Source organism: Cloeon dipterum, chromosome 3 (genome assembly GCF_949628265.1).
Source record: "Cloeon dipterum chromosome 3, ieCloDipt1.1, whole genome shotgun sequence".
Classification (NCBI taxonomy): domain Eukaryota; kingdom Metazoa; phylum Arthropoda; class Insecta; order Ephemeroptera; family Baetidae; genus Cloeon; species Cloeon dipterum.
Genome location: NC_088788.1, coordinates 15213914 through 15241754, shown reverse-complemented (window position 1 = coordinate 15241754; position 27841 = coordinate 15213914). Strand labels below are relative to the sequence as shown.

General features: G+C 39.8%; 4 protein-coding genes and 1 long non-coding RNA gene across 13 annotated transcripts in view; 2 read left to right on the top strand and 3 right to left on the bottom strand.

Annotated features, from left to right (window-relative positions):
* The first annotated feature begins 85 nt into the window (after positions 1-85).
* On the top strand, positions 86-5987 carry CarT (Carcinine transporter). 3 transcript variants are annotated; one of them, XM_065486313.1, is made up of 12 exons: positions 86-342; positions 998-1219; positions 2084-2239; positions 2319-2577; positions 3236-3404; positions 3460-3586; positions 3645-3766; positions 3894-4108; positions 4212-4393; positions 4891-5072; positions 5147-5214; positions 5562-5699. In XM_065486313.1, the coding sequence occupies exons 1-11, from the start codon at positions 232-234 to the stop codon at positions 5190-5192; spliced, it is 1791 nt and encodes a 596-aa protein (XP_065342385.1). In that variant the 5' UTR covers positions 86-231; the 3' UTR covers positions 5193-5214; positions 5562-5699. The 3 variants fall into 3 exon arrangements, with proteins under 3 accessions (XP_065342385.1, XP_065342384.1, XP_065342383.1); XM_065486312.1 differs by having other exon boundaries at positions 5141-5214; XM_065486311.1 differs by lacking the exon at positions 5147-5214 and having other exon boundaries at positions 5562-5987.
* Positions 5988-6026: 39 nt separating this feature from the next.
* Positions 6027-9018, bottom strand: LOC135941072 (heme A synthase COX15). The gene is made up of 6 exons (XM_065486314.1): positions 8884-9018; positions 8547-8824; positions 7728-8100; positions 7196-7441; positions 7022-7135; positions 6027-6428 (listed from the first exon to the last, which is right to left on the bottom strand). The coding sequence occupies exons 1-6, from the start codon at positions 8950-8952 to the stop codon at positions 6297-6299; spliced, it is 1212 nt and encodes a 403-aa protein (XP_065342386.1). The 5' UTR covers positions 8953-9018; the 3' UTR covers positions 6027-6296.
* Positions 9019-9577: 559 nt separating this feature from the next.
* Positions 9578-12901, bottom strand: LOC135941073 (gamma-glutamyl hydrolase-like). Its single transcript, XM_065486315.1, has 7 exons — positions 12626-12901; positions 12441-12567; positions 11407-11457; positions 10911-11137; positions 10746-10852; positions 9805-10036; positions 9578-9742 (listed from the first exon to the last, which is right to left on the bottom strand). Exons 1-7 carry the CDS (start codon positions 12738-12740, stop codon positions 9615-9617), a joined length of 987 nt encoding a protein of 328 aa, XP_065342387.1. The 5' UTR covers positions 12741-12901; the 3' UTR covers positions 9578-9614.
* Positions 12902-14127: 1226 nt separating this feature from the next.
* The window catches only part of dysc (dyschronic), a 44448-nt gene continuing 30734 nt past the window's right edge, over positions 14128-27841 (bottom strand). The window contains exons 12-18 of one of the 7 annotated variants that reach the window (XM_065486303.1): positions 27077-27182; positions 26700-26804; positions 19348-19428; positions 18010-18186; positions 17612-17743; positions 17110-17188; positions 14128-17044 (exon numbers count right to left, since the gene is read on the bottom strand). In XM_065486303.1, the coding sequence (XP_065342375.1) occupies positions 16902-17044; positions 17110-17188; positions 17612-17743; positions 18010-18186; positions 19348-19428; positions 26700-26804; positions 27077-27182 (823 nt within the window). In that variant the 3' untranslated portion in view covers positions 14128-16901. The remainder of the gene's footprint in view (positions 17045-17109; positions 17189-17611; positions 17744-18009; positions 18187-19347; positions 19429-26699; positions 26805-27076; positions 27183-27841) is intronic. The other 6 variants (XM_065486305.1, XM_065486304.1, XM_065486307.1 and 3 more) reach the window with 6 other exon arrangements.
* Positions 21627-25408, top strand: LOC135941074 (uncharacterized). Its single transcript, XR_010574946.1, has 2 exons — positions 21627-21867; positions 24971-25408. It is a non-coding gene; the product is annotated as an uncharacterized LOC135941074 (long non-coding RNA).

The window sequence follows — 27841 nt, the reverse complement described above, 5'->3', positions numbered from 1 at the left end:
TTGGCGCGCATCAGCTAGCTAAAAGGGGGAAAGAAGAAGGGTCTATGCCATAATAAGTTGTCGCGGCGGCAGCTCCAATTTCTAAGGTATCATTTGCTCATTCGTGTCGGCGGCGTTCACTGGGTCGGTCGGGTCGCCTGCTTCATTTGCGGCCATGCAAGCGACAACACTCGATTCAATCTCGCACGCCAATTACTGAATTTCATTCCGACACTCACTCGAGCCCCGAGGATGGACGACCAACCGTCCACTTCATCCCATCACCAACACCAAGATCAACAACAACCCGACAATCATGCACAAAAGGAGCAGCACCGACCTCCCAAAAAAAGAGATTTAAATGTAAGTACTGAAAAAATGTTAATTTTGACCAGATACATATCCATGTTAAAAATTGCACAAAGCAATTAAAAGATGAAATGAATAATACTTTTAAGATTATTTATAACATTAAAAACAATCTTGAATCGAATAAATGATTTTGATTAAATTGTCATGGAAGAAAAGCATGCCCAAAACTTATCATGAAAATTTGTATTGTTCTATCGTTAAATTGAAAGCGTTAATTTTGATTGGTGAAAGTCGGAGCTTTATAAAATATAAATTCAAAACCGCAATTGACGTTGAATGATATGACGTCAAGAATATGCAGCAAGAGAGGAAATAATAAAAATCATAATTGCGTTTTTCTATAACTGTTTTCATTTTTCTTTGGAATCGATTTCCGAATTATAAACATGAAATAATTCAATTTTCAATTTTTGACTGAATTTTAATTAAGAGAATGAGTATTCTTTGAATGATTAGTTTATAAAACACCAAGAATACAACAGAAAAGGTTTCTATTTTATCTATTTTTTAGAACTTACTTTATTGTACAAATCGGAATAAATGAGCTATAGTTATTTCCCATTGTCTTAAACCACTCATTGTGACTTCCACTTGGTTTTCTCAATTTGAAAAAAATTAATTCAAATTCCAAATTTAATATTGACAGGAGCCGATGGACCTGGATGACCTGCTGCCTCAGCTGGATGAATTCGGCAAGTACCAGAAAATCCTGATCTGGCTGATTTGCCTGCCGGCGTGCATCCCGTGTGGCTTCGGCGCTTTCAACCAACTCTTCATGGCCGAGGTGCCAGACCACTGGTGCCGCGTCCCAGAGCTCGAGCTCTCCGGCGTGTCCCAGCACGTCCGAAGAGAGGTTGGTGTGCCGAAGGTGAGAAAAGAGCATATTGTTCATTTTACCTTTTGTGAAATATTTTTAAAGTATTAATTGTGTTTTTAATATGTGCGGAATCGTTTCTATGCTTTAAGAAAATATCAACAAGGAAAACAAAACAGCGGCGCTTGTCACAATAGAATAATACTAATTGCGTGTGTGCGTGGGTGTGATAAAAGCGTGGAGATTAATTCTCCCTTACTAGGTCAAGTGATGCTTATGTCGGCTAATCCAGTTACACCTGCAGCCTTCAAAGGTTTCCTAAGCTTCGGAATATTGGCGGGCTCACGCGCTCGATCGCAATATTGTAAATGCTGGTTTAGAGGTTCCTAATAATGTTTCTTTTATTACTAGAAGTCAAATTATTAGGATTATATTTAATTGAAAATTTTATTGGATTAAAATAAAATAGAACAACCAAGAGCTAAAACATTTATTTTTCTCCATGGCTTAGAGAAATTATAAGGGATGAAACATATTTCATTGATTTATTTAGTTGGACTTTGCTTGATTGGAAAAATAGATATTCCTAAGTTTTAAAAATAAGAGAAACATGTATACACGTAATGATAGCGGTGTCAGCCAGCCGCACCAGACGGCAAATTTTGGATCACGTGGTCAGCCGCCAGGCCCCAGCAAGAAAATGGATATCCGAAGGATATTCATCTGTACAGCCCAATGTCATAGGGTGGATATCCCGGATATCCAATTTCTTGCTGGGGCACCGTGAATTTGGAAAAAATTTCAGCTGAATTACACGGCTGAGACCTTTAATTTACACCAAAAATGATTTTAAAATAATTATTCGACATTAAACAACATTCCAGTCAAAATCCTCCTTAACTTTATTAAAACATTCAGGGGGATAGCTGTCGGCGTTACGCAGTGAACTTCACCACGCTCCTGGAATCGCAGTCATTGATGGACATCACTCCAAACTCGAGCTGGCCGACGGAGGCGTGCGTCCAAGGCTGGGAATACGACCTCTCGGACATCTCATCCTCCATCGTGATCGACGTGAGTGCCAGATAATCTGCGACTTCCCCCACCGGCAATTTATACAAAGCTCTTGAAAATATTTATAAAAATTATCTAGTTCTCGCTGGTGTGCGAGCACGCGATTTACCCGACGCTGGGGCTGGCAGCGCTAAACGCAGGCGGCCCGATCGGCGTGTATGCTTTCGGCGTTCTCAACGACGGTATCGGCCGAAAAAAGTCATTTTTCCTCTGCCTGGCCGTGCTGATCGTTGGCGGCCTCATGACCACCTTCTCGCCCGACTTCTGGACCTGGGCCATCAGCAGGTTCATCGTCGGACTTACCATACCAGCTATCTACCAGATTCCCTTCATCATCGGTCAGTATTCCGACGAAAACTATAGTTTCTTTTATTAATTGCCATTTTTTATGAACAGATTTGGGAATTATAAATGTTTCTTTTATTCTACAATAAGTTTTTAACGGTTTTGGGTGCAGTTTAGATGGTTCTTATAATGTTTTTCTATCCATTTTTTGACAATTTTTTTCTAAAAATGTTACATTAAATTATCCTCTTAAAGAAACCTCAAAGATCTAATTCAGAATTATTATTATTTTCAACTGGATTTATTTTAAAAATTAAAATTTATATTAATAAGATAAGGCTTAAACTTTCCTTAATATCAACTTTAAAAAGCACTAGATTTACATCTTAGATATTATAATTAAAATGAACGTTCTCCTCGTTGTCTTAAAAACTTTATCCTTTAATCTTTCATTCAAAGTTTCGGCTTTCCCAGAAAAACACAACTGGCTCCAACAGCAGCAAACTTAAAAATAAACAGAATTGTGTTTAAGGATGAAGTAGTCCTGTTTGTAATAATTATTATTATTTGCCTATTACAAAACAAGAATAAAATTGAAAAACTACACCAATAAAACTTAAAGGGAAATTTAAATTGCTTCCATGCGTTATGGTCTCTATTGAGCACTGTTTATTTTCAAATCGGTTTTGAATTCTATGAATCGAATTTCAGCACTGGAGCTGGTCGGCGCCAATTATCGCTCATTTGTTACCGTACTCACCTGCATTTTCTACACTCTCGGACTGGTTTTGCTTGCTGGCATTACCTACTTCATTCGCGACTGGCAGATAATGGCCTTCGCCACTTCTGCGCCGTTTCTCCTCTATTTTTTCTATTGGCGGTTAGTCATAATAACAATACAAAATCAAAAGTAATAAACACGTATTTTTGATTAGATGTCTCCCTGAAAGTCCGCGGTGGTTGCTAGCGAAAGGGCGGCTGGAGGAAGCGTCTCTGATTTTGGAAAAGCTTGCTGCGACCAATGGCAAGGAGTTGCCTGCATCCTTCAAGCAGAAGCTCAAGGTGCGAGTAATTAGCAGACAAATACTGTGTTTGAACGATTTAAAATTATCTCGTGCAGCAACACATGATGCTGCAGAGGACCCGCAGCGAGGAACGCAAGGCGGAAAAAGGACCCGGCGTCACGGCCCTGTGCAAGACGCCTAATATGCGTCTCAAAACCACCCTCATCACACTCAATTGGTAGTTAAATTTTTTGTTAAATCGCGGAAAATAAAAATTTAGTGTCTGTTCATAATAAATTTTTTGCATTTCAATTTAAAATAATCGATGGTGGATCATAATTTAAAAATGAATTTCTCCTCGAAAGGTTTGCAAACGAGATGGTGTACGTGGGTTTGAGCTATTACGGACCAGCGTTAGGCAATGACCGCTTTCTCAGCTTCCTACTGTCGTCGCTGGTCGAGATCCCCAGCTACCTTTGCTGCTGGGCCGTGATGGATCGCTGGGGCCGCCGCTGGCCGCTCTCCATCTGCATGGTCGTCAGCGGGATCGCTTGCATTATCACCGTCCTCCTTCCCGCAGGTACACAAAAATAAAATTCATCGATTTGCTACTTTTTATTTGAGCTATTTTGAGCAACATTTTCTTAACTATTTCATACATGATAAATAAATATGATATACAGATGCTGTGGTGCTGACGCTGGTGCTGTACCTATTCGCCAAGTTCGCCATCTCAGCCTCGTTTCTTATCATCTACCCTTTCGCTGGTGAACTCTACCCAACGCAGTTACGAGGCATCGGCATTGGTGCCAGCGCCTATATCAGTGGCCTTGGTCTCATTGTCATCCCCTTCATCGTTTATTTGGTTTGTATATGTATTAATGTTCGACAAATCTTTCACGCTCCTAATTACAAATGTTAAAATGATGTTGAAATTCCAATTTAACCCTCAGGCAATTATAAAATAACAAAGAATATACCAATAAAACAGCATGGTTTTTATGATGGTGACGGAATGGAAGGGAAGATTAAAACTCTGAAATATGAGATAGGAAATTTTCAAAGATGGTACGCCTTGTAATGAAATAGTTCGACAAATTTGTTTTTCATTTTTGAAAACATCTTGAAATTAAATCAATTAAAATTACTCCGTTTTTGTTTGCAATTTTCAAGCTTCAAACTTAGTTCACTGCTTTGTTGCGCGCCTCCAAAGTGTGTTAAATTTTGTCAAGATGTATTCCTGATCAGAATTATGTCGGCGATGTGATTTCAAATTATTTCAATACGGACAAATATTAATTTTTTTCATTTTCAATTAAAAAAACAGCTTCCTTGAATGTAGTTTTTTTTCGCAAAATGTAGGGAATGGAGATGTTGGTGCTTCCGCTAGTGGTGATGGGGGTGATTTCGGTCATCGGCGGACTGGCGGGACTTCGACTGCCTGAAACATTGCACACAAAGCTGCCGCAAACGGTGGAGGAGGGCGAGGAGTTTGGCAAGGACTTCACAATGCAAGACTGCCTGCGATGCGTGCCCATCTCTCGGTCAGACATAACTTTCCTAATTCCCCTTGAAATTTTCGTTCATTTTGTTGATTGTATCTTTGCACAAGTTTTAGGTTGTACGCCAAGTCACTTACAAAGCCAGAACATCAGTATGATTAGTGTTGTAGATTTGGCTCTAATGGTAATTATTTACAAATTTAGCTGTTTCTTTTGAACCCATATAGTAATTAAGGTTAGTTCCCCTCGTAGCCATTGATGGAGTAGAATTTACTGTAAAATATTGAATGTAATTAATTGGTTGGTTTAGATGAATTTGTTTCTTAAATTTGTGATTTGGAAAATAATGAATCAAAATCCCGGCCAAGGAGAGGATTAAATTCTAATTTTATCGTGCCTATATCAAATTTGATTTTGGATTCTGTAATTATATAATTTAAAATTCTTGTCCTCTTTCTTGTGTGTTTCAAAGTAAAAAATCAAATATTTTAAAATCTGGACTTACTAAAATCAACTCTTCAACATTCGCAGGCAAGGTTCATATGAGGACCTGAGCGTGCAGCTGAGCGAACTGCACGACGTAACATCGGAGGAAGCACCTACGGCGGCTGCGGGCGAGGTGACAACGCCAGAGGGCGCAACAGAGGAAACTCCTCTCGGTGGCCGCAGCAGGAGCCTCCGCAAGAGCATCGCGCGGCAGTCCAAGATTTTGGTGCGCCAATCGAGTGTGCTAGAGACGCCTTACGACTCATCCGGCGCAATGAAAATGACCTACTGGTACTGAACATCGCAAACAGTGTCTTTTCCGTTTTCCAGAACAAACTGTGCGCTTGGTTTGCGATTGTGACAAATAGTTAAGTGAATCTCAACGGAAGATTTGCGTTTGTTTAGGTTTGAGTGTGTTGCATGTAAAAAGAAGCTAGTAAAAATTATAAGTACCTAAGATATTGGATAAATCATTCTCTTAAGTAAGGAGATAAGTCATCAGAAATTAAATTTCTAATTTAACTGGCCTGTCACTTCAGTGTTTATTTCTGTAGCGGATCTAATCACAATTCTTTTTATGACTTTTGATTTTTAATTTACAACATCAGTTCCCTTGGAGCAAACTTGCGTGTACACTTTCTTTATTTTGAGAGATCAGCGGATCAATTCAAGAAATGACACGCCTTTTTGCCACTTACAGTGGAAATTTCTGACCAGGCGCCTTCCAGGCGTCCTGGACACTTCAGTCTCAATCAGAGTAAAATTTCGTGCGGAAAAAGTCTACTTTGGCACTCGCTTCAACTCGTGGGACAGCCAGATGGCAAATGAGAGCAGCATCAAAGAGCCTGACTGGTGTGCTGCGGCTATGGGCACTGGCACTAGGGTCAAGAGGGTCGTTATGCCCAACAGCACCTAAAACAGGAATGATGACAAATTAGTTTTTGCTCAACATTATTCAATAGTTTCTACAGATATCGATGCGTGAATTTGATGTCTAGATGGAAACTTCGCAACATTAAAATAGAAAGGAAGAATAAAAAGCATTTAAAAAAATAACTATTTATGTTTATAAAATTAAAGCCAAATGAGGCAAAACAAAAATAGACATCAACTGAATATTCCACTAACGTATAATAAATATCGCAGGATTCCAGACTGATAAAAATTCAAAATTGATTTTTTTGTGCTAAAAGCATTTAATTAAAATGAACATAAATCAAAGAGTACATTTACTTATTCTATAGTCTGTTATATTTTCAACAATTTAACTAATCAATGTATTTTTCCAACACTAATTGCACTGTAGCAGGCCCTGAATGTTTGAAATCACCTTAAAAATGATTTTAAATTAAATTTCCTCCCTAATAAACCCTTAACGCACCCTTTCAAAAGCTACCGTGCGTCAATATTAAATAAAATATTTTTATGGTTCTAGAGTTTTTAAACACCTAATCATAAATAAAAACCTATTAATGTTTAAAGAAATCTTAAGGAAGATGGTTTACCTGCATCCAGGCCATGGCAGCGGCGGCAGCAGCAGCTGTATGCGCCCTGGGCGGAAGGGTGCGCCTCCTGGCAAGTAGCCACACTCCTGTCACTAGCAAAAGCGTCCCCGTGCCCTGATAGTAGATCAGACTCAGTCAGGTCAGGACAAGAAAACTTAGGATCAAAATACTGACCAATACGCGGTGCTGGAACTGTACAGTGGTGGGATTTTCAGTCAGGTTGCGCAATGGCGGCGACATGGCCAGCACGTCCGACGGGATCCACCTGTCTGCCATCTTGGGGAATGAGTTGTACACCAGACCAGCGTCCAGGCCGGCCACAAAGGCGCCGGACACTGCCGTCAGCAGCACGGCCGCCTTGCATCCGTGCACCATTCCTCGAAGGCGTCGCGCCTGCTGCACTGCTAATGCTGACGCACCCTGAATAGCAAACAATTTAAATGTAAAGAGTGAGTTAAAGAGGGTATGCACACAAACGACCCCTCCTCTGCCAATGGAGGGGGATCTATGCTCCTGGGAATTTTTTATCTACCCATAGCTCAAGTAAGGGTCAAAGGAAAATAACCTTAACAAATTATTGTTAACTTTAGGGCAAAAAATAATGCTCAAAATAGGATACAAATAAATTAAAAAAGTGCCCTGAATTTAAAAATAACTTGCAAATTATTCTTTGAAATCCTACTTCAGGAAAAAAATAGGCACAGACCTGGGGCATGGGTTGGGCGGGCAACAGCTGGTCAAGACCATTCCACAGAAGCAGCGTGTATAGGAGGAAGGCGGTACCGAGGTGTGCGGCCAGCCGGTACTGCGACACCCTGGGCTCAGAGCTGTCAGGCGCACTGAAACGTTCATGTTCGAGGCCTGAGCGCACCATATACCAGCCGAGGAGGCCCTGTACGCCAAGAAGTCCGCCACACGCAATCACCCTGCGCTGTAAACCCGGACTGAGGCGGCCCCTGGCCCAAAAGAAGGCGGCCGGAAGGAAAAATGCTGCGCCGATGGTTCTGCCCCACTGACGGTGCAGGTACTCCATCCACCAGATCATCTTGAACTCCTCCAAGCGCATATCCTTATTTTTGCTGTAAAAGAAAGAGCCATTAATAGGAGAATTTAATGGTTTATACAAAGGAAATGGGGTATTATTAAATGAATGGCCAGAAAATTAAAACAGAGTAAAGAGATTCCTATAAAAAAGAACTGTGCAAAAATGTCAGTTATAATTTTTTTCTAAACTAAAAACGTCCCGTCTGTAACGCGAAAACAATGCTTGGTTGAAATTTTGTACTATGTAGTGGTCCGTGTTAACATCCCGAAAAGGTTATATCTCTTAGCTTGTTGAATACTACACCATTTCAATAATTTTGCCAAAAACGAATACATAATTATATAAATCAAATACTAAAAGAGATACCATTTTTAAGCGCAACTAACCCAGGGCTACTTTTTGTAAAACATTATTTTTGGTTTCCTCACTTCCCCACATTATTTGTTTCAGTTAGTACCAGTTTTACCAAGAAATACATACATCTGGAACTCAGGGAACTGCTGGTAGCGGGCAAACTCGTCTTGCCACTCTTGCTGGGTGCGAGGACGGTGCTCGCCCAGCAGGCGCCAAGTGACCATCGAGAGGCCGGACTCGGTGAGACGCGTCACGCCGCCCAGCACCACGGCGCCGAACACCATTCCTCCGCATCCCATCAGCCACCAGCCCACAGCCTTCTGCGAGCCCTCGACGGCGACAGTTGCGGCGCCCCGCACTGGCATCCTCGCCAAAGGGCCAACCAGCAACTTCACGGGCCGAGTCTGCGAATTACGTAACGAAACGTGATATGTGTAAGAAGGGACGCCATACTCAGTGTTACCCTTTGGAGGGGACAGGACATCCGGCTAACGGCCCTCTGCAAACCGCAAGCCGCCCTCCACATCGACATCGCCTTCCGATTTTCGGACGAATTTAGAGGAAAAACACACGTTACCGGCGACTTGTTTTGCTTCGAGCGATGGTATGGTACAAGGACAAGGGGAGTAGGAAAGAGAGCTTGCATATTTGGTAGTACCAGACATCTTTGAGACGAAAATACCGAAAACAGATGTAAAAAATTATTCAAAAATATGATCGAAGAAAAGATTATCATGATATTTGTTTAATTTGGAATGTTTACCGGTTTATTCATTTTTGTCTGATGTCGACACACATTTAACCTAGATACTTCGGATACTTCACTTTACTCCTCGGCATTCATTTCATTGGTGCAATGAAAGTTGCGTCATCTGTGTCAATAATGCAGTAAGGAAGAACTTTTTGCTAATATTCTTGTGCTCCACGCTACACACGTGTCGTTCTCTCGTTTTCACTGTTTATCCTGACGATTTTCAATAATCATGCCATTTTTATAAAAGTTTTCATTTGACTTGCATTGAAAAAATCGAAAAAATGTAAAGTGATATTATAAATTAATCATCTAATCATTATATTTGCAAATTTTATTTTATTTGTGTATATTAAAGTATTATAAGAACGCCACAAAAGCATATACTCAAATTCATTACATTACATTACATTGCGGTTTTAATACTTAATATTCAGAAAGGGTTAGTCAGTGAAAAAATAGCATTGCTCATAAGTCTTGTTAGCAGCGCCGGTGAAGGTCGGCGCGTAGTTGTAGATCAAGCTGCTCCTCTCATCGTCTAAGCTGGTGAACTGATGCAAACTCTTGCGAGCTACGTACGAGGAAAAATTTATTCATTGATATTCCGGAATATTTGATAAAAAAATTTCCAACCTTCATTGACGAAGAACTGGGCAAAGTAAGACGAGACGGAGATGGAGTTTGGCGTGTGCGGGATGTTCTTCTCCCTGGTGTTCCATTCGAAGGCTGGCTTTTCAGGGTGAAACTGCACCGCGTAAATGGGCATGGTGCGTGATTCAAAGGCCGAGACGTAGCGCAGACCCTCGTGGTCCACGCTTGTCGCCAGAATTGCGATGTCGTCAACTATATTGGCCGAACTCATCAGCTATAAAAATAATATAAAAAATAAGATTGAATTTGTTGTTATATGTTAAAATTAAATTTAAATTAATTTAAAATTTGTTGTTAAGTGAAATTTAGGAATATATATGCTCATTCCTAGGATTGGGAGTTTGAGATGGTCGACTATTACTGATTGGGAGTTACTTTTAAACGCCAAATGAGCACCTATGACTCAAATTTAAGACTGTTATGAGCCTCAGATTAGATCATAGCTTTTTCGAAAGACGCAGAAAATCCTTGGTTGCAATATCTCATTCACCATAAATATATAATATGCATATTCATTGGTGATTGAATTTAAGCCAAAATTGCTAAAACTATTTTAGGAACTTGGTTGCAGACTGGCGTGCTTTACAAAAATTCGCAGGCACTTGTCCCCCTTATAATACAAATAATATTTTATTTCAATTCAATCAGAAGTTTCCCCGTAACAAGGATATGAACTACATTCGTCATTGAGGAGAAAATGGTTCGAAATCGGTCACGATAATATGTCGCAAGCATTGTTACAGTGGAAAACACAATTCAGATGAAAATTAATTTCACTCTTCCTTACATAGTAAAGTTTGACAACAAGCTATTTTTTAATGTTTTATGAATTTTGACTTGTCCTCTTTGATTTGTGAACACTCTTTAGAGTCTAATTAATCAAACTGCCGTTTGAAAATCAATCTCAATATTTCTTATATTACCTCTTTCGTGACACAATACCGATGGAAATTGGCGGTGACCGCTTCATTGGCCAGGATGTTCACGACGGCTGGCAGGGCGGGTGCAAACAATTTGCTCTGGTTGAATCCTGAAGCAAAAGAGTCACGATTCAATGTGGGAATTATTATGACTTCATCAACCCAAACCTGGTTCAAAGTCGAGCGGGTCGGCTTTGTCCCAGGCATCACACACGATCCGCGGGTCGTCCTTCCCCGCCATCAGATAGACGAGCAGCTCGAAGCCCAGGCAGGTGCCCCACACAGGGAAGTAGTCGCCCTGGCGATTCAGTTCGACGGCCAGGTTGTACATGATTTCGCCGGCTTGGCCATAGCCCGACGTGTTGTAGAAATTGGCACCACCCGGAATCAGCAATCTTGCAAAATATTTTAAACGTATATCAATTTAACTATAAAAATAGTTAAAAATTTGTCTTTTTTAAAACAACGATGGAATTTTTAAATAATTGTTTGCTATTCAATTTTTTTCAAATTTTGCAATATTTTCTGTTTGCAAGGCCATTGAGTGTAGTTAAGTGGATTCGTATTACGTGAGATTATTATCAGTTTTTGAACGCAAAGTCAAGATCAATTTAATCTTTCACTTTTATAATAATTATTGCTGCAACGAGCAAACGGCACTCACCCGTTGATTGAATGGATGAGCTGCTGGTAGTAGGAGAGATCACGGTTGATCCTGTAATAAAAAAACAGATTTGTAGCCTGTCGTGTGAGCATCAACTGTGTAGCGACCGAGGGTGAATGAAAGAAATAGGAAATTGTACATAAATACTCTTTTTCTTTTACGTAAATCAATTTCTGGGGTTTATCTAAAATTTATATGCCTAAGATACATATTATTTGTTATTGGAAACAGGTGACAAGATTTTCGTGTTATGTAATAAACAATGAAAAATACATTTTTATACTGTCAAATTGTTGACGCCGATCGAGCATAGAGATTATACAAACACAATTCTTGCTGCATGCTTCATTATTGAAGCATGCAAGCTTATAAGCCTTGTAGGTCCATGCCTTTTTGCAGTGTGGAAGTCCCTGTACCAAAAAAAAACTGTTGAAATCCCAAGTGATCATTTCAAGAATTTAACGTATTTTTTCTTATTTGGCTAAAATAATGTTCTAAGAAAGATTTTTGGCTAAACCATATTTTAGTGCCAATGTATCATAATTTTTTACTCAATCTATAGTTGCTTTTATACTACATAATAAGTAATAAGATCCATCTTACAACTGGAGCTTTTATTCGGTATGCTGTGCTCGTCCTGGCAGCGCAGAACATGCGAATGCCAAAAAGAAAATAAAAAATTAAATTTATCTGCAGGTCCTAATTGTGCTAATCAATATTTTTTTGTTGAGATACACAGTTAAATTTTTCCAGCAAAAAATGGATTCTTAATAGACACCTTATTGTTTTACTGTTTGCAATTAAAAAAAATGATTGCGATACAATATTGGTTGATGTTGAAGCAATTTCAACATCAACCGCAAGTCGAAACTTCATTAAAAAATAATCCCCTTGAAGAAAAGCAGACACGCTCAAGTTGGATGGCTGCCAAACTCAGCCAGCTGATCCATAACAACAGTAAAATTTGCGTCTCGTGCAACGCCAAGGGGAAAATTGGAGGAAATTAGAGCGTTTAAATAAGTATTTTTATATACTTGACAGGGACGACCCTGGCGCCGGCGGCCTCGAGGAATTTGACGTAGGATGCGGCGACGAAGCTGGTGTAGTTTAACTCGCCCCACACGGACTCGAGCGAGCTGGACAGCTCCTGCGACAGCACCCCTGCAAGTACCAAGTGGATTGAGTGAAGAAACGCGGGGGTGGGACTGCACGCACGCACCGATCACGGGGCGCAGGTTGAGGTCGCGCTGCGCCGTGACGACAAAGGCCGCAGATGACGACTCTGGGCCGAGCGCCAGCGCGCCGACGCTCAACGCAAACAGCAGCAGCAGCATGTTGTTCTATCTTTGGATGCGACTCGCGTTGCACTGGCTCTGGTTCCTCTCATTGCGTCGGCCGAGTCACGCTTCGCTTATCTGCCTACAGCCCCGTCTAGCTTATCTCGTTGCCGTTGACCCCACGCCTTACCCAATACACAGTGTTACGAAACTCCGCAATCGATACCTATATGGGAAGGGTGGGAAGAGTTGGACGGTCGGCACCGCGTACGCTTCTTTTTGGCGCAAATCTGTCTGGAAAATTATTTGGCCATTTCAGGGATTTTTTATTATTTAATGAAAACAAAATTGAAAAAAATGCCGAACATATAAATCCTCAAAAATTATGGGCAAAATTTTTACTGTCAGCCTTTGGTGTAACATTATCTATCTACATTTTCAATTCATCCTAAGTTTTTGCTTTAAAATATTTTAATAAAAGGCCAATGTTCAGGGGAACTTAAAAAAGGGAAATGCTTATCAATTAAAAATATTAATTTCATTGATTATTTTATTGGCAATAATGTCCTTTGTAAAGAGATTTTTTTACTAAAGTCCAAAAACACTGATAATAAAATGAAAAGGTTTTTTGGCCACAAAGTATTTTATGCAAGTTTTAAAATCACCTTAAAGCGCAATTCTGGCGTAGGAGGTCAGCTTATCTTAATGAATAATTTTGTGCAATACCCTCCATTCGAAAAATAAACATTTTTGACTTAAAATGCCCTAGACCTTTAATATACCAGTAAGACATCAACAGAAATATGATAAGAGTTGCCCAGACAAGTCGTTTCTGAATTTTTGCTCTCCGAGAAACCAAAACTATGTTGAGAATGGGCTCAAATATTTAAAATATTTATTAACCTTAAAAATTTTGTTCGTAAAGATTTTAATGCCAGGAAATTCTCAACAGAATATTCGGTCAAATGAAAAACATTTATACTGCTATAATAAACTCCATTATCATCTATAAAGCTATCCCGAAAAAGAGTGGTTTGCTGTTTTAGAGGATAATATATTAATTTTCTTAAAATGTGAAATATCTTGCAATATGTATATTTTGAAATAACATATTCAATAATTATGCGCCTAAAAATCATATTATGGATCCAAAATAGATATTCAAACCTTTGATTAGAACAGGAATAAACGGAGAGACAATACAATTAACCAAAGGCCGCCCGCTTCCAAAGCAGCTCCTTCAACTCCACTGAATTCAACGTTTGAGTATATATTTCTTTTGACCACTGGTGTGGGCAGCACAAAACCAATCTCCAACTTTCACAAAGACAAAAGAAGAGTTTTCATGGTCTCGAAGCAAGTTTAAACATCTAATTGTTGTCACCTGGAGAAATGCGGTTCATGCGGCGGAGGTCGTGAGGAAATGAAAAACAGCTGCAGCTGATTTTTCGTATGTTCGTTTGCTCTGTCTCATAATTTGTTGTTTTATTTTCTGTTTTACACAATGGTCTCGTTACAGTACTGCATAAAAATTGAAAAATAGGCATCGCACTTGACTCGCTATTTTAAGTTTGCTTTTTATGCACTAAAGAATATATCGTACAGAAAAGAGAGAGGAAACGCAATGAGAGTGAGAGTGAAAGAGTGAAAAGACATTTCGGTTTTGCGCAGAAGGAGCCTTTTTGTGTTTCGTAATGCAAGCGTGCCGAATCAAAATATAAATTTTTGTAATAATTATTTGTAAAAAAACAAGAGTGTGTGAGTTTATTAAGTGAGTTGAGTGAGTGAATCATTATTTATTTCCCCTTTTTTCCCACCGCAATAATCCGTCCGCTCGTTTTTTTTCGCTCGTTTTTAGTGGTAGTAAATATTTGCGCTTTTTAATTATACTCATTATGCACACATAACAGGCGTTAAGGCAGACAATGTAAGTAGATATGTTGAGATAGTGTGTGTGTGTGTGTGTGTGTGTGTGTGTGTGTATGTGTAGCGTGAGTGAGTGTGTCTGTGTGTGACTTTTGTTTTTGTATTATTTTACCAAAGCTTGAAAGAGGCTGCCAACATTTTTGCGGTTTGGTTAGTTGCATCTAAACGCGCGTGAGTGTCTTTTTCTCCAGCAATTCCCTTTTTTCTACCAATACTTTTCCCTTTCTGACCAACGCACACCGAACGTAAGGCATTTCCAACATCGAAATCATCGATTTCCTCTTGAAAGAAAATGACGCGTTTCTCCTAAAATTTTCCCTCAGAATAAAAGCTTGTCTAAGTCGTTGTGATGCTTATCACCTTCCTTTGATAATTACTCGCAAATATTTTCAAAAGGAAAATTTCCATTTCGAGTTTCTGATTGGCAATTAAAGTGCTTTTAGAAAGTGTTCAGAGCTTCAAACGACCAAAATTACTTGAATTTTTAAGATTTCGCCAATTGGATCGGTAGAGATGAAAAAAGATGCATATATTCGGTCGTTTTGGAGTAGCTCTGTCCCACAAAGAAATGAGAAACTAAAATTATCTCTCACTGAAAACTAAGTGATTACACATTTGACGTCTAGCTTTCTGCTCGTTTCCGCTTAACAGGTTATTATATGCGTGGCTACATTTTGTTCAACAACATTTATCGCTTTTTTAAGTTATGTACACTGACGGTCGAGTTAGTGAGTGTCTGTGTGTGTGAGTGAAATGAAACAATGGCTGCTTTTTCTCGATTTCTCTGAGTAGGAGGACCACAAAAATATATGTGTGTAATATACTGCGCACTTACTCGATATATAGGCCTAGCGTGTGTTGTGTGTGTGAGTGAGTGTATTCGAGTGTGAGGTCAATCCCGAAAATATAGACAAATTGCTGAATTGAATCCACATTCTGGTTTTAACATGTTTTTCTTCTGAACACACTTCGATCAAAGGGAACACGACGGGTCAAGAATCTTTTTGAAACCTAACGTGAGAAGGAGATATAGATAATAGACAATAGAGAATAGAAGCTACAGAGGCGCGAGACCGGTTCCAACCAGCGCCTCAACGCCGATTGCAACCCGACTTTTGATATATCTGCTTTGGGGTTTTGATTTCGAGACGAGAACGAGAAAAAAGTGCGGTTTCGCCACTCGCGGTCACAGAAACTCCTTTTTTTGTTTTACACTCGATTTAAGTACACGATCGCGCAGTTTATAGCATGCACACTGCTTGTCTAGAGAGCACAACTTTTTTAATCTTTTGTCATTTTTAGTTAAGTTGATTTATTTCTGTGACAGGAAGCAGGTAGAAACTGCGCTCAGAGTTGGAAGCTAGACACCGAAACATCGAACTGCTGCTCTACGCGAATTTCGTTTCACTACTTTTCCGGTTCGCAACACCTGCGAATCGAGCCTCTCTGTCTGAGTTCTACTTCGAAGGGGCAGTTGGCACATCCATAGTCAGAGGGATAGACCGAAACTCAATTTGGCCCGTCGCCGCGCCAACAATCTTCACGACAACTTTCAAACTGACCGAAATCAAGAATCAAGGCTGGAACGAATAAATCAAGACTCGGATAATTTTGCTCCCACGCGTCAGTAATATATATTGCTGCATCTAAATTTTTAGGCAATGAAAGTCTGGTTAGTATTGATTACAACCAAAATAACACATAACAATCATTTTTCTCTTGAGGGAATTCAATACTGACAATTTATAGAATTTCTCTACCCTTGGGTAACTGTCCCGAGTGAAGGTTAAAAAATGAAGTTACATTTTTGAGCAATTAATTTTTACTTTCAGAGTTCCAAGCTTGCTTTTAGAGGTGTGTTGAAGGTCGATGGTGAATTTTGTCGGCGCGACGAGCGCCTTTTTGTCAAGAAAACTTGCTTTGATGACGCCTCGTCGTGTGTGCGAGTGTATTATTTTTATAGTATGTACTTTTAGCCATTTGCATCCGTTTTGAGAAGGGTTAACGTGTGTATGTATATCCGCCGCTGCGTGTCCGTCTTATATAATATGCAAAACTTAACAAGTAACAACAGAATAATTTCGATGATCGCAGTTAAATAGAAAAATCGGCTCAATCATCGAACTTATTTTTTCCGGAAAAGAGTCCTGCTGCTCTTAAGCGCAACCAATCATGTAGAATGTATTGTACACAATAGCACCGGTCACACAGTCATTATGTCACTGACGAGACTTTTGCTTTTTTGAAAGCTCTGCGGGAATCACTTTGGCACACACCGGCTGCGTGCGTCTCTTACGCCTCGAGGAAAATCAACGCGGTCGGCTTGGCCTCGAGGTTCGACTTCTTGGCTTCCACCACCAGAAATTCGATTTCCGGCCGCGACCTCGCCGCGAAAGACTCGGCAATCAGTCTCGCCACCTCCTGGTGGTGCATCCCTGCGTAAAATAAGACAAAATTAGAAGCTGCGGCCGAATGCACTTAATTTTTGTGATTATTTTACCCTCCACTTTGTGTCCATCCACCTCCAAGATCAGCTGACCGACTTCCAGTCCTCCTGCTTCGTACGCAGCGCCGTTTTCCTGAGGAAATAAATCGAAACTTTAATTTCAAATTAATTTTTATTTGCGTACAAAAACACATTGGTGTTTTATTCAGAACTCATTTTTAAGGCTGGTTTGTCTCTTGATGTTACTTTTAGCTGCAGGATTAATTAGAATTAAACATTAACTAAGAAAAAATAAATACATTTGAGGATGAGCAGGATCGGGAAATCAAGTCGATTTTTTAAACGTAATAGACGTGTGATATAAAAATTTTAAAAACAGTTTTGGGCTTGATTTTAGACAGTTAAGAATCCAATTGTTTTTATCGTTACTGTTTCTACACATCTTATTTCTAAACAATTTTTATTGTAAAGATCTAAAAGGAGCTACCTAAAAATAAAAATATTGGTTAGAAAGAATATGCAAGGAAGCGTTTGACATGTATGAATTGCAACTCACGTGTATGTTGATTATCCTGGGAAGCGGGTGCTTAGTGTTGGCACCACCCTCGATCGCGATGCCCAGCATGGGTTTGCATTTCTTGACGGTGATGCGCAGATTGCCTTGCATGTCAGGTACCACCATGGCGCCCTGCAAACAACAACCATCCCTTGTCCACTTTATTGCAACTCGGTGCACGCCAGGTTAGGGCCAGAAACGACACGATAAATTATTCTAGTCTGTTTCATATGGATATTAATTTCTAAAAATATTCTACATTTAAACATCTGAGAGGGGCCGATTACTAATAGTCAAAAAGACACTCTAAAGGTTTAATATATTTAACTATTTGAACTATACGATCAGAATTATAGAAATAGAGAGTCGGCGCGCTTGTGCAGGTTTGGGTTGTTCACCATTGCGTCTTCGTTGACCTCTTGGAGGTCGCCGCAGGTGGGCACGCCCCTGGCCGCGAGCCTCTGCATGGATTGTCTTCTGCGCGGCACGCCACTGCCATCCGCGTCCATCAGCAGACTCTGCTGGTCGTTGTCGCCGCTAATGTCGAAGCTGCGGCTCAGCTTTTGCGCCAAGTCCTGCGGCAGAATCAAGTTCTCAGCCAGCCGCACGTGGCAACCGGCGAAAGGATCACGCAACCAACGTACGTGTACGCTACAACATGCACGCCGGTAATAAAGGGAAAATGGTCTTGGCCGCCCGCTCGTCTCGGCCTTGCACGGCTCATGCGGTTTTCCCAATTGTTTTATGATCAACTGCCATTTAACACTATCGGTCCTTCAATAAGAAAGATGTCAATGTTTTTAAGATTGATTTGCCACAGATAAGAAAACGCTAATTAATACGTTTTAGTTGGTTGTGAATCAATTAAATTCGCGAAGTCTGTGATGTTAATCAATTTCAGCGGTAAAAAATTGTTAAATTTTCAGATTAAAAAAATTTACCTACAAAATTGAGCTTTTTTTTAAAACAGCTCAGAACGAAAATTTAAATACTTGTCTTTATAATATCTTATTTTGAAGCCAAAATTTTCAAAAACAGGACTTACAAAAAAATGTTGTCTAGTCGCAAACCTTTAAAATAATGGTTTGAAAAAAAGACAACAAAGTTAGATTTTTGACTATTTCTCATTTTTAAATCCACTATGAATATTTTCCATTGGATTTCCATAACTTGTAATCTCCGCATCGTATTAAAAAATCCTTGGTGGCCTAATTTATGTCTTTGATAAAAAAAACGCCTGCATTTAATGAATTCATCACGAACTAAAACGTTATGCATATAAAAATTACTTAAAAAGCTCAAAACTCACTGTCATTTATGTAGCAAATTACGCAACCATATATTATATTGCTAAAAACAGAATTCAGTGGCGTATTTTGACATTGAGAAGTCAGTCAACCTTGTTCAAGGACACATTTTGATTGTCAGCATGTCAGTCGGTCATATGTTTGAAGGCCATTTTCCGCCTACAAAGTGCACTATTTACCGGTCTCGAACTTGCCGTTTGTCGGAATCCTAACTATGATTGATCATGCACAATAATAATAACACTAAAAACTGATCGACTACACGCTCCGGCGGAAGGATTGAACCAAACCGACACGCGTCACCCCACATCAAATCAATTCAGGATGGTCATGCGCCAAAAAACACCAAAAGGATCGAGAAAAGTGTGTGCTCGCATTTTGCAAAACGAACGAGTGAGGAGTGAGTGAGAAGAGGGATGGGCGACTTACTATGGGTCGACCCCAGTACCAGGATTTCACCCTTTGCGTTAGTCCGCCGATGGACGAGCGCAGACCATCGAGGTACCCGCTCTGCGGAGCCAATCAGACACATATTTTCAATTTTCAGTCCCCTAATTTTGCATAAGTGGGCCAAAAGAAACTCTTCATCAAAATTTCGAACGAAAGAAAAACGTACGGGACGACGAATATTGTGTCTCGGCTAAAATCTCGGCGCTCTACGGCTATTCTCGCATTATTTTATATGCAACTATTATAATTGTATAGGCGATGAGTGACGAGAGAGACGAGCTTCCAACAAGAAATGCAAACAAACCGAGCAGGAGAGAATCAAAGGTCGATGACTCAGCGCTACAAATCGAGGTCAAGTGCTCCAGCCGCGTGATTCCAAATTATATTTTAAAATGATTTTTAATCCATTCATCCGAAATATTTTCAGGTGTGATTTTGGAAAAGGTCGAAATATAACACTAAATCAATGGGTTTTTTATATTGAGACATTAATTGTATATTTTCTTGATATTCAAATATAGTTAGTTCTGGTATTTTTTGTTTCTCGAATACATTACAAAAATATTGACTGGGATTGTTTTCGAAAACATTGTTGCGGATTAGGAAAGCTAAAAATTAAAAAAAAATACAATGTTCTATTTTTTTCTTGGATGCCGGAATAAGTATTGAATTACCGGATCTCTCATTACAATTTTTTTCTTGTTCAGGAAATTCACTCTATTTGAGGTGTTGTCCGTGACACGAATCAAATACTCGCGTTTCCAACCTGTATCGCTTTTCACCCGCAAATTGCGAAAACAAACCAACGTACGGCTCTATTTCCACTGCAATATGCATATCGGCTCTGAATTATAATTTTTTTTGTGTCGCATGATATTTAAAATGAAACTGACCCCGTTTCAGGCTTTGTCTTTTGCCTCTGGAAATTATGCTAATTTATCTCGCTGAGATAACATGACTCACCGCCAGGATTATAAATCTGAGCGCGCGCGGGGAAAACGACCACGCGGGGTCAATAAATTTAAAAAGGTTGCTCTCGACGCGCGGCTTTCAATGGAAATTATCAAAGCGGATTTATTCATTTACATGAAATTAATCTGCTCTTTTTGTTGCACGTTTAAATCATTAATTAATTCCATGAGAACCGAGATGCACAGTTATCTAGCATGATCACGACGAGACCGGGAGTTGTATGTATGTAAGTATTGCCGCGGTGCATCGCGAGGTGCAGGGGGGCGTTGCCGCGATTCATCAGGTCGCACAAAAATGTCAAAAGGCGTGTAACGGACCCTTTTATTTCTCTCTGCGCGCGTAACAGTAATGTTTGCTATATTCTGATGTTTTCGTAGCATGAATAAATACACTCACTTTCATATAACGGGCGCCCACTTAAATTGCGCTGCAAATTGACGAGACGTGCAAGAGACAATTCAGCAGTTTCATGCTGTGCGCTTTGGAATGGGGCAGTTAATTCAGAAACAGTTCTGCGGCTTTAATTTATTCGGTAAATTCGAATGAATGAATCTTTTAACTCTCGCTCGATTTAAATTTGTTGGATAGGTACTGTATAGGAATACCAGTGTGGCTTGCATTTTGTTTAGGCATTCTTCACAGTTTCAAGTCAAAAGGAGATGTTTGATCATTTCAGGGATCATACTGATTGACCACTGTCAGAAATGGTAAGAGGTGGTTAAATTAGTGATTTGAAATGCTCACATAACTCAACAGGCTGGGAGGCGCACTTGCTATAGTTTCGCACCTTTCCAGAGGCTTTAGGGGTAAATTTCTGACTTATCAACGAAAAACATCGGTACGTGGAGACGAAAAGATGGCCATATTGGGCCCAAGCTCCTCTGCGGCCACTCGGGCCCCATATTTTATCCACTTTTCAGTGTTATTGGGAGCTCACAATCCACGAGATGTGCTAAAAGTACTCAGGAAAAAATGTGAAGCTTTGTGATAACGACCATTATCAATTGTGTTTTTTAAAATTATGTAAACACGGGTGGTATAATATAAAAGTTTCTTAAATCTAAAAAAAAAGTTAGATCAAACCTTTTATTTTAACACCCCCTGATGCTATAAAAAATGTTGGCGGTGCCTCCAGCACAAACTGGCAAAACACCACAATATTTCCAAATAAAGAAGCAAATTACTGTTTTTTTCTGATTTAGTTTTTAGGTTTTTTCTCTATCCCGATAAAAAGGAGCCTTCCAAAATATCTTTCTTGACAGATTTGATTTATTGAAAAAAAAAAATCAACCTTTACAAAATCATTTGCAATGGCCCTTGGTTTTTGGAGCTATGTCCGTGTGATGGACAAGGCGCGTTTTTAATCAGCGATAAGGAAGATAAGGCGGCGCTGAAGAATCGCGGCAACGTCGCCTCTGGCTCGGCCCTGGCGGTCAGGTGGCAGTGGAGGGGCAGCTGGCTCGCCAGGTACAAAACAGCACACTCGAGCCGCAGCAGCACAGCAGACAACACATCGAGTAAACAAACGTGAGTACTTTGCCAACAACAACGCACTTCTCTCGTTTAACATCTTTGGTCAAACGCAAAAAGACATCCGACGAATTGTGCCGCGAATTAAACACGGAAGCCCGGCAAAAATTTACGAATTTAAGGTGGCTGATGTTAATGGGACGCGCTGGCTAGTTTCCTTTTCGAGCCGTTTTTACTGCCGTGAATTCGCCTTTTATACGAGTTGGGAATTGCCGACAACACCTGGGAAATAGTTTTGTTATTGGACACTGTTTAAAGGTCGTTTGCATCCCGTTAGTTGGGTTGAAATTCGAGCGCGTGGAAGCGATTCGCATCATGTGGCCCAGTAATTGCCGCAGATCGAGCGAACGAGAGAGAGAGAGAGAATATAAAAAATCATGCTCGCGGTCTTCCACAACAACAAAGCGGATCCGATTGCCCCGACGTAAACCCCGCTTAGATTAATCAAAGGAGCGCAGCGCTTTTGCAGCAGGAACGATATACCATTTTCCATGAATGGGATTGAAAATAATTTTCCTTCCTGTTCGTGCCGAACCAAGGCTGGAGGCGAATAAATAAATCTCGAATCACACGTTTGAACACATCTTTTTCATGCCATTATCCGCGAGGAACAACTGTTGATTTTGCCTTGAAACGCGGCGGCGGTGCAGTCACACTTAATTTCACGTGCGTGCGCTAATTACACGGCCGCATGACTGTTGCAAAGTAATTTGCTTCGTCGCCGCTGCCTTTTTTGACACGCGCGAAACAGTTAAATCATCGCCATCACCCATCCGCTCAAATCCAAAGTCACTTTTTAGCTAAGCAGGAAGAAATTAATTCGAAACACCAAGCGTGTAACATCAGCAAATAGTTGCCAACCATCCAGCTTTAAATTGAATTAATTTAACTTGGTTTTGTACCGAAATATTAAGAAAAATATTCCCTGAATATTGGGGAATAGATAAAATTTTCACAGGTCTGTGTTCAAATTTATGAAAAAATCGGCTCCAAATATTTATGCTAATCAAGCAGCGAGCACTGTCTCTTTATTGAAAGTTATGATTTGTTTCGCTGGAAGGGAAATTTGCCTCGCAAATCGCACACCGTTGGATAGATCGCAACGAGAGGAATCGAAATCAAGCTAAAAATCATAAGCAAACTGTTCGTTTGCCGAAAGATTTGTTTCATTCTGAAATTTAATTGTGAACTCAGTCAAAATTTGATAATTGCACATTGTAAAGAACATAATTCAAACTAACTTGATCAACTGCTAATTGTAGACATCAATTCCCATTTAAATTGTTTCCCTGTATCAATCTTAAAATTATAGTGTACCAAAATATTAATGTTTGCATGCCAATAATTTAAGGGAATCATTATTCAAATGAACTATGTAATGATTGCAACTATTTTTTACGAGTGATATAGACAGAATTTTATTTTACAGATAATTCAAATTTCTTGCATGTTTGCTCTATTCGTGCTACAAATTATCTTGAATAGCAATCAGAGCGTATAAAAGATTTTTGCTCAGGCGAGAATCGACCGCTAGTTCTCTCTCTATGCGGCTCTGGGAAACTTTGCAATATATTTTTTTTAAATTCTTACTTCGAATCGAAGTTTGAAAGAGAAGAAGTGCATAAGTTGCAATCTCCTTTCACTTCCGCTCGCACGATCAAACAAGTTGCATTCTATTCAAAAGTAGATCGTCACGATTTTCGTTTCACACTGTTTCCGCCTTGATAGACATTTTAATAGTGCCAAAACAGTTAATAGTCAGGAAATGTCCAATATATCTTTTGAAATTGGGATATTAACATGAAGTTTCGGGTGTGATGACCCTCAAGAATGAAGTGTGTAGAAAACAAAAAAAAACTTGTGATAATTAATGCGATAAATTTTGACCCGAATTAATTCAAGGACTGCATTGAAATCAATCGAAGACATTGAAAACTGGAGATAAGAGCGCTAAAATTATTGGAAAGCGATAAGACGCAGGAGCTCAACCTTGCAAGGCGTAATTCGTGGAACAAAACCAGTGTCAAAGAAATTGGGCGCTTTCTTTTCTGCTTAATTGGCTTGAGAAAAGCGATTATACAATTACTAGAGTGCGTTCGTTCAAGAAGGACGTTTCAAAACAATGAACGACTCATGTGAAAAAATTAGCCAGCCTTCTCCCGGCACCGCGTTTTCTCTCAGCGCGCATCTCTTTTGTAAGGAGCCAGTCGCTTCGCCACGATGAGTCTCCGATCGCCATCTGCTCACTTTTCCCTTCCGAATTAAATAATTTTTACAGCATGAATTCAACAAAAAACAAATCTGCAGATTAGATTGAAGTAATATTATTATTTGCAAGAACATTGCACTCACTTTTCTTTCTGGCGAATCAAATTGACTGTAGATAATGCGTAGGCTTCTGTATTGCGACTTGGGAAACACTGCTGATAATTTTGTTTTTAGATTAGCCTGCAGATGCCAAAACAAATTATGTGCTTTCGAAAAATAATTTTGGTATCGTCGTAGATTATATTAATAGTTCTTTCTGATAAAAACGGCCATTTTTATTATTGAAGAGTTACGTTTTTTAGTAGGGATCGTATTTCATTCGTAGAAAAATAAGTCGTTCATTCTGGAAGTGAATAGAATGACTTACGACTTTCTTTGCCCTGCTCCTTGGGCAAATAAAGAAAAAGCGGATTTGCGCGCCGTATTTTTCACACGCGTTTCGGACTGCATGACGAACGAGCCACAAAGGTCCAGGTTGTGACCCTTTCCACCGACAAAATCGACCGGCACAAAAGTTGTCTCAACCACTAGAGCGAAAAAGGAGGAGCACAAAATCTATTGCTGCTATCGAGACAAAGAACTTTGAGCCGAATAGAATTTTCCGCTTGTACCAATATTAATTTCATTTAGTGCACTGAATTAGCGAATTTCATCGTACGATCAAAGATATTTTTATGTGAGAATAATCTTGAAGGAAAACAGCATTAAACTGATGTCAATCTTGTTTTCAAGTGTTTTTATCTCTTCAAGATGTTTGTTGTTTACCAAATTTTGAGTAGATTGCTCTTTTAATTTAAAGCGCATTAATTTCAATTTCAAATGAAATTTTCAGAGAATGGAGTCGTGGATGAACGAAGTGAAAGTGGTGCGGATCCCGCGGCCAAAGTTTGCGTCGGCAACGAGCGGAGGAGGTGGCGGCGCTGGGGTTCGGCGCCATCTACGGCGCTGTCCAGCTGAACCGCCGACCGACTACGGCGTTGACAGCGTGTCCAACGACCTGGACAGGGCCACCGAGGAGCTGCGACGTGCCGTCCAGGACAAGTTGTGAAAACGGACGCTCTTTTTACTTGTCCGCAGTGCAGTTTGTGATTCTGTAAATACGCTTTTCTCCTCATCAGATAGACAATCTTCGACGCGTAAACGTCCTACACGGGTGTCTTCTCTCCCTGTTTTATTATTTAATTGCGGCGGCAGGCGAACTCGTTTCCAGCCGCCGTTTCCTCTTTTTACGACTGTAAATAAACTTAACATTTATTTTTCAAACTAAAAACATTTGTTTTCATCGAGAGAAAGTATGAATTAAAAATTGCAATTAATCAGTCGCCATGCAAGACTGATCGACAACGTACTGCTTCAGAATCAGTTTCGGTAAGATATCGCATTGCCGTGCGATTAGAAACTTTGAGAGCACGCGATCAAGTTGTTTTTCGTCGTCTCTTTGTCGACGACTTTCAAAAACAATGAACCTGCGTCAGGGTTGCGCTGCCGAGTGAAAGTGAGAAGGCAGGTCAGCAACGCAAACGGGTTGACCCTCATCGGCATGATCTCGTTGCACTTTCACTGCCGCGCCAGATGAAACTCATTTTCGGATTCAAGCCGGTGACCGACAATCGGATCTTTTTCCTTGTGTTTGCGCTCTGAATCGCACAATGCAGCAATCAAACTTTGCAATTCGCGAGAGCTTAACCATAACACATCCACGTCATCTATTAATGCGCAATTTTTCTCCATAGATATGTTATAAAAAGTTACATTTCACTGTAACAGTTCTAAATTAAAAATTAGGCATCAGAATGTGATGAAAGATTAAAAATATTAATTTTGTTCTAATTAATAACAGTCAGAAATGTTCCAAGCATTAATTTTTGTCTAAAAATGTCTAAAATTCCCAACAGCAGCAGTTTTTTTAACTTTTCTTAAAGTAAACCCTTTTTAAAAATGTTAAATAGGAAAATAAATATCAGAATGGAGTGAAACTTTTTCCTAGGTTGAGAGACAAATTTTGTTAATATTCTATCCTGCATATTTAAACAGTTTTATTATATCAATACTGGCCGTAAAATCTTAGAAATATTTTTTCATCCTACGCGTTTAGAGATTTGTTTTTCTTTTTAACGTACGTCTTAAAAATTAAGTCTTATTCCATAAATTTCCTTGCTGGTAAAATTTGAATTGGAACTAAATTTTTAACATTATTTACACATGTTTTCAAACACAACTTTTAATTTCAATGGGGTGATTGTAAGAGTGTGTTATAGTTTTGAAATAAGGAAAAACAAAGTACAACACTGGGTACAGAACTGCTAGAAAGATCGATATCCTCTGTTCTTTATGAATAGTTGGAATAGTTTGACAGAAACAGAAATCCATTCTAACAGGCAAACAATAAAAAGTGGGAAAAGCGCCAAAAATGGAAGCCTATTCATTCGCGGAAACGATGCGAATCACCACCACGCGAGAAAAAGACAAGTAAAGCGCCGGAACGAGATAGAGTATATTCGCATTTTCTTGTTGGAAGCGAGAAAGAATGACAAGAGAGAAAAAAATCGGCGGATACTCACGTTGGCGTCGTACTGGCTGCGGTTGGCGCCGGGGTCGGCGCCAGGGTCGCCTTCCTGGTCGACACCGGGACTCGAGTGTCTCCTGCTGCCGTTGGCACGCAACTCCTGCGATTGGGACAGAGAGCAAACGGACGTGCACGTCCGCGTCACACATCGGACAAGCACACATTACGCGATTGGTCGGCCGTTTCAACAAAAATGAGTCCAAATTACCCCGCAAATTGCGCTCAAGTTATCATTCGTTTTCTGTTTGCTCGTTTGCTCACGCGAAAACGCGTCGGAAAAACACTTTACAGCGGAAGTGAAGGAGACAGAGAGAGATAGATAGAAAGAGAAAGAGAGATAGTTTTCCGACACGATTCGTTGAAGGGACACACCTGCTGTTGGTCGTCGACGGCAGAAAGGTCCGAGGTGCGCAGTTGCTGCGTCCGCAGCGGCCAGCCGTAGGGGTCCACGGCCGGGGTGCGGTACCACGTCGCCTCGCTGCCGGCAAAAAACCCTCAGTAACCCGCACCCCTCGCTTCGACCCTCCGCCGACCCAAGTGGATGCCAACGCACGTGTATTATTTAAAAATAAAAAGAGAAAACATAAATAAAAAAATAAGGATGACGTCAGACGCCTTTTTGTTAGTTTTAATGAGTCATCATTATAAGTGACGTCTTTGCAGCTTCCGTACAATCCTTTATTAAGTAGCACATTTTATGATTCAGGAAACCCATTTTTACCTCTTTAAAAATTTCATTTCAGCCTACAGCTTGTCTATAAAATGAAAACCAGCTCTACAGTTTTCTGGTTTCTAAGTATACTTACTGAAAATTGTGGTTAATTTTACTAAGAGAAGAATCAATTTCACAAAACACAGCTCTATTATATTTAACAAATTCAAATTGATCTCCCAAACAAAATTTGGATTTTAATAATTGCTTAATTGACCCTATTTTTACAAGTAAAATTGTAGAGCTAAATTATTCCGAGAAGTTAAAAAATATCTAATCGAATGAATTGTTCTATTTAACAATTAATGGTTGAGATTTTATTGTTAATCCCTCTTGAATTTTGAGCATACAAATATGTAACACTTTTTTATTTGGTCTGCTGCTTAGGGGACATAAAATTGCTATCTTAGAATTGATCAAACTAA

What these genes read in the sequence shown, in the direction of transcription:
- CarT (XM_065486311.1), top strand. Translation starts at nt 232, where the DNA reads ATGGACGACCAACCGTCCACTTCATCCCATCACCAACACCAAGATCAA. An exon ending in CCAAAAAAAGAGATTTAAAT is followed by an intron (nt 343 to 997) that starts GTAAGTACTGAA and finishes TAATATTGACAG; the next exon opens with GAGCCGATGGACCTGGATGA. An exon ending in CGATGCGTGCCCATCTCTCG is followed by an intron (nt 5,073 to 5,561) that starts GTCAGACATAAC and finishes CAACATTCGCAG; the next exon opens with GCAAGGTTCATATGAGGACC.
- LOC135941072 (XM_065486314.1), bottom strand. Translation starts at nt 8,952, where the DNA reads ATGTCGATGTGGAGGGCGGCTTGCGGTTTGCAGAGGGCCGTTAGCCGG. An exon ending in CCGCCCAACCCATGCCCCAG is followed by an intron (nt 7,442 to 7,727) that starts GTCTGTGCCTAT and finishes TTTGCTATTCAG; the next exon opens with GGTGCGTCAGCATTAGCAGT. An exon ending in CTGCCATGGCCTGGATGCAG is followed by an intron (nt 6,429 to 7,021) that starts GTAAACCATCTT and finishes TTCCTGTTTTAG; the next exon opens with GTGCTGTTGGGCATAACGAC.
- LOC135941073 (XM_065486315.1), bottom strand. Translation starts at nt 12,740, where the DNA reads ATGCTGCTGCTGCTGTTTGCGTTGAGCGTCGGCGCGCTGGCGCTCGGC. An exon ending in CAACCTGCGCCCCGTGATCG is followed by an intron (nt 12,568 to 12,625) that starts GTGCGTGCGTGC and finishes TGGTACTTGCAG; the next exon opens with GGGTGCTGTCGCAGGAGCTG. An exon ending in CCCGCTCGACTTTGAACCAG is followed by an intron (nt 10,853 to 10,910) that starts GTTTGGGTTGAT and finishes CTTTTGCTTCAG; the next exon opens with GATTCAACCAGAGCAAATTG.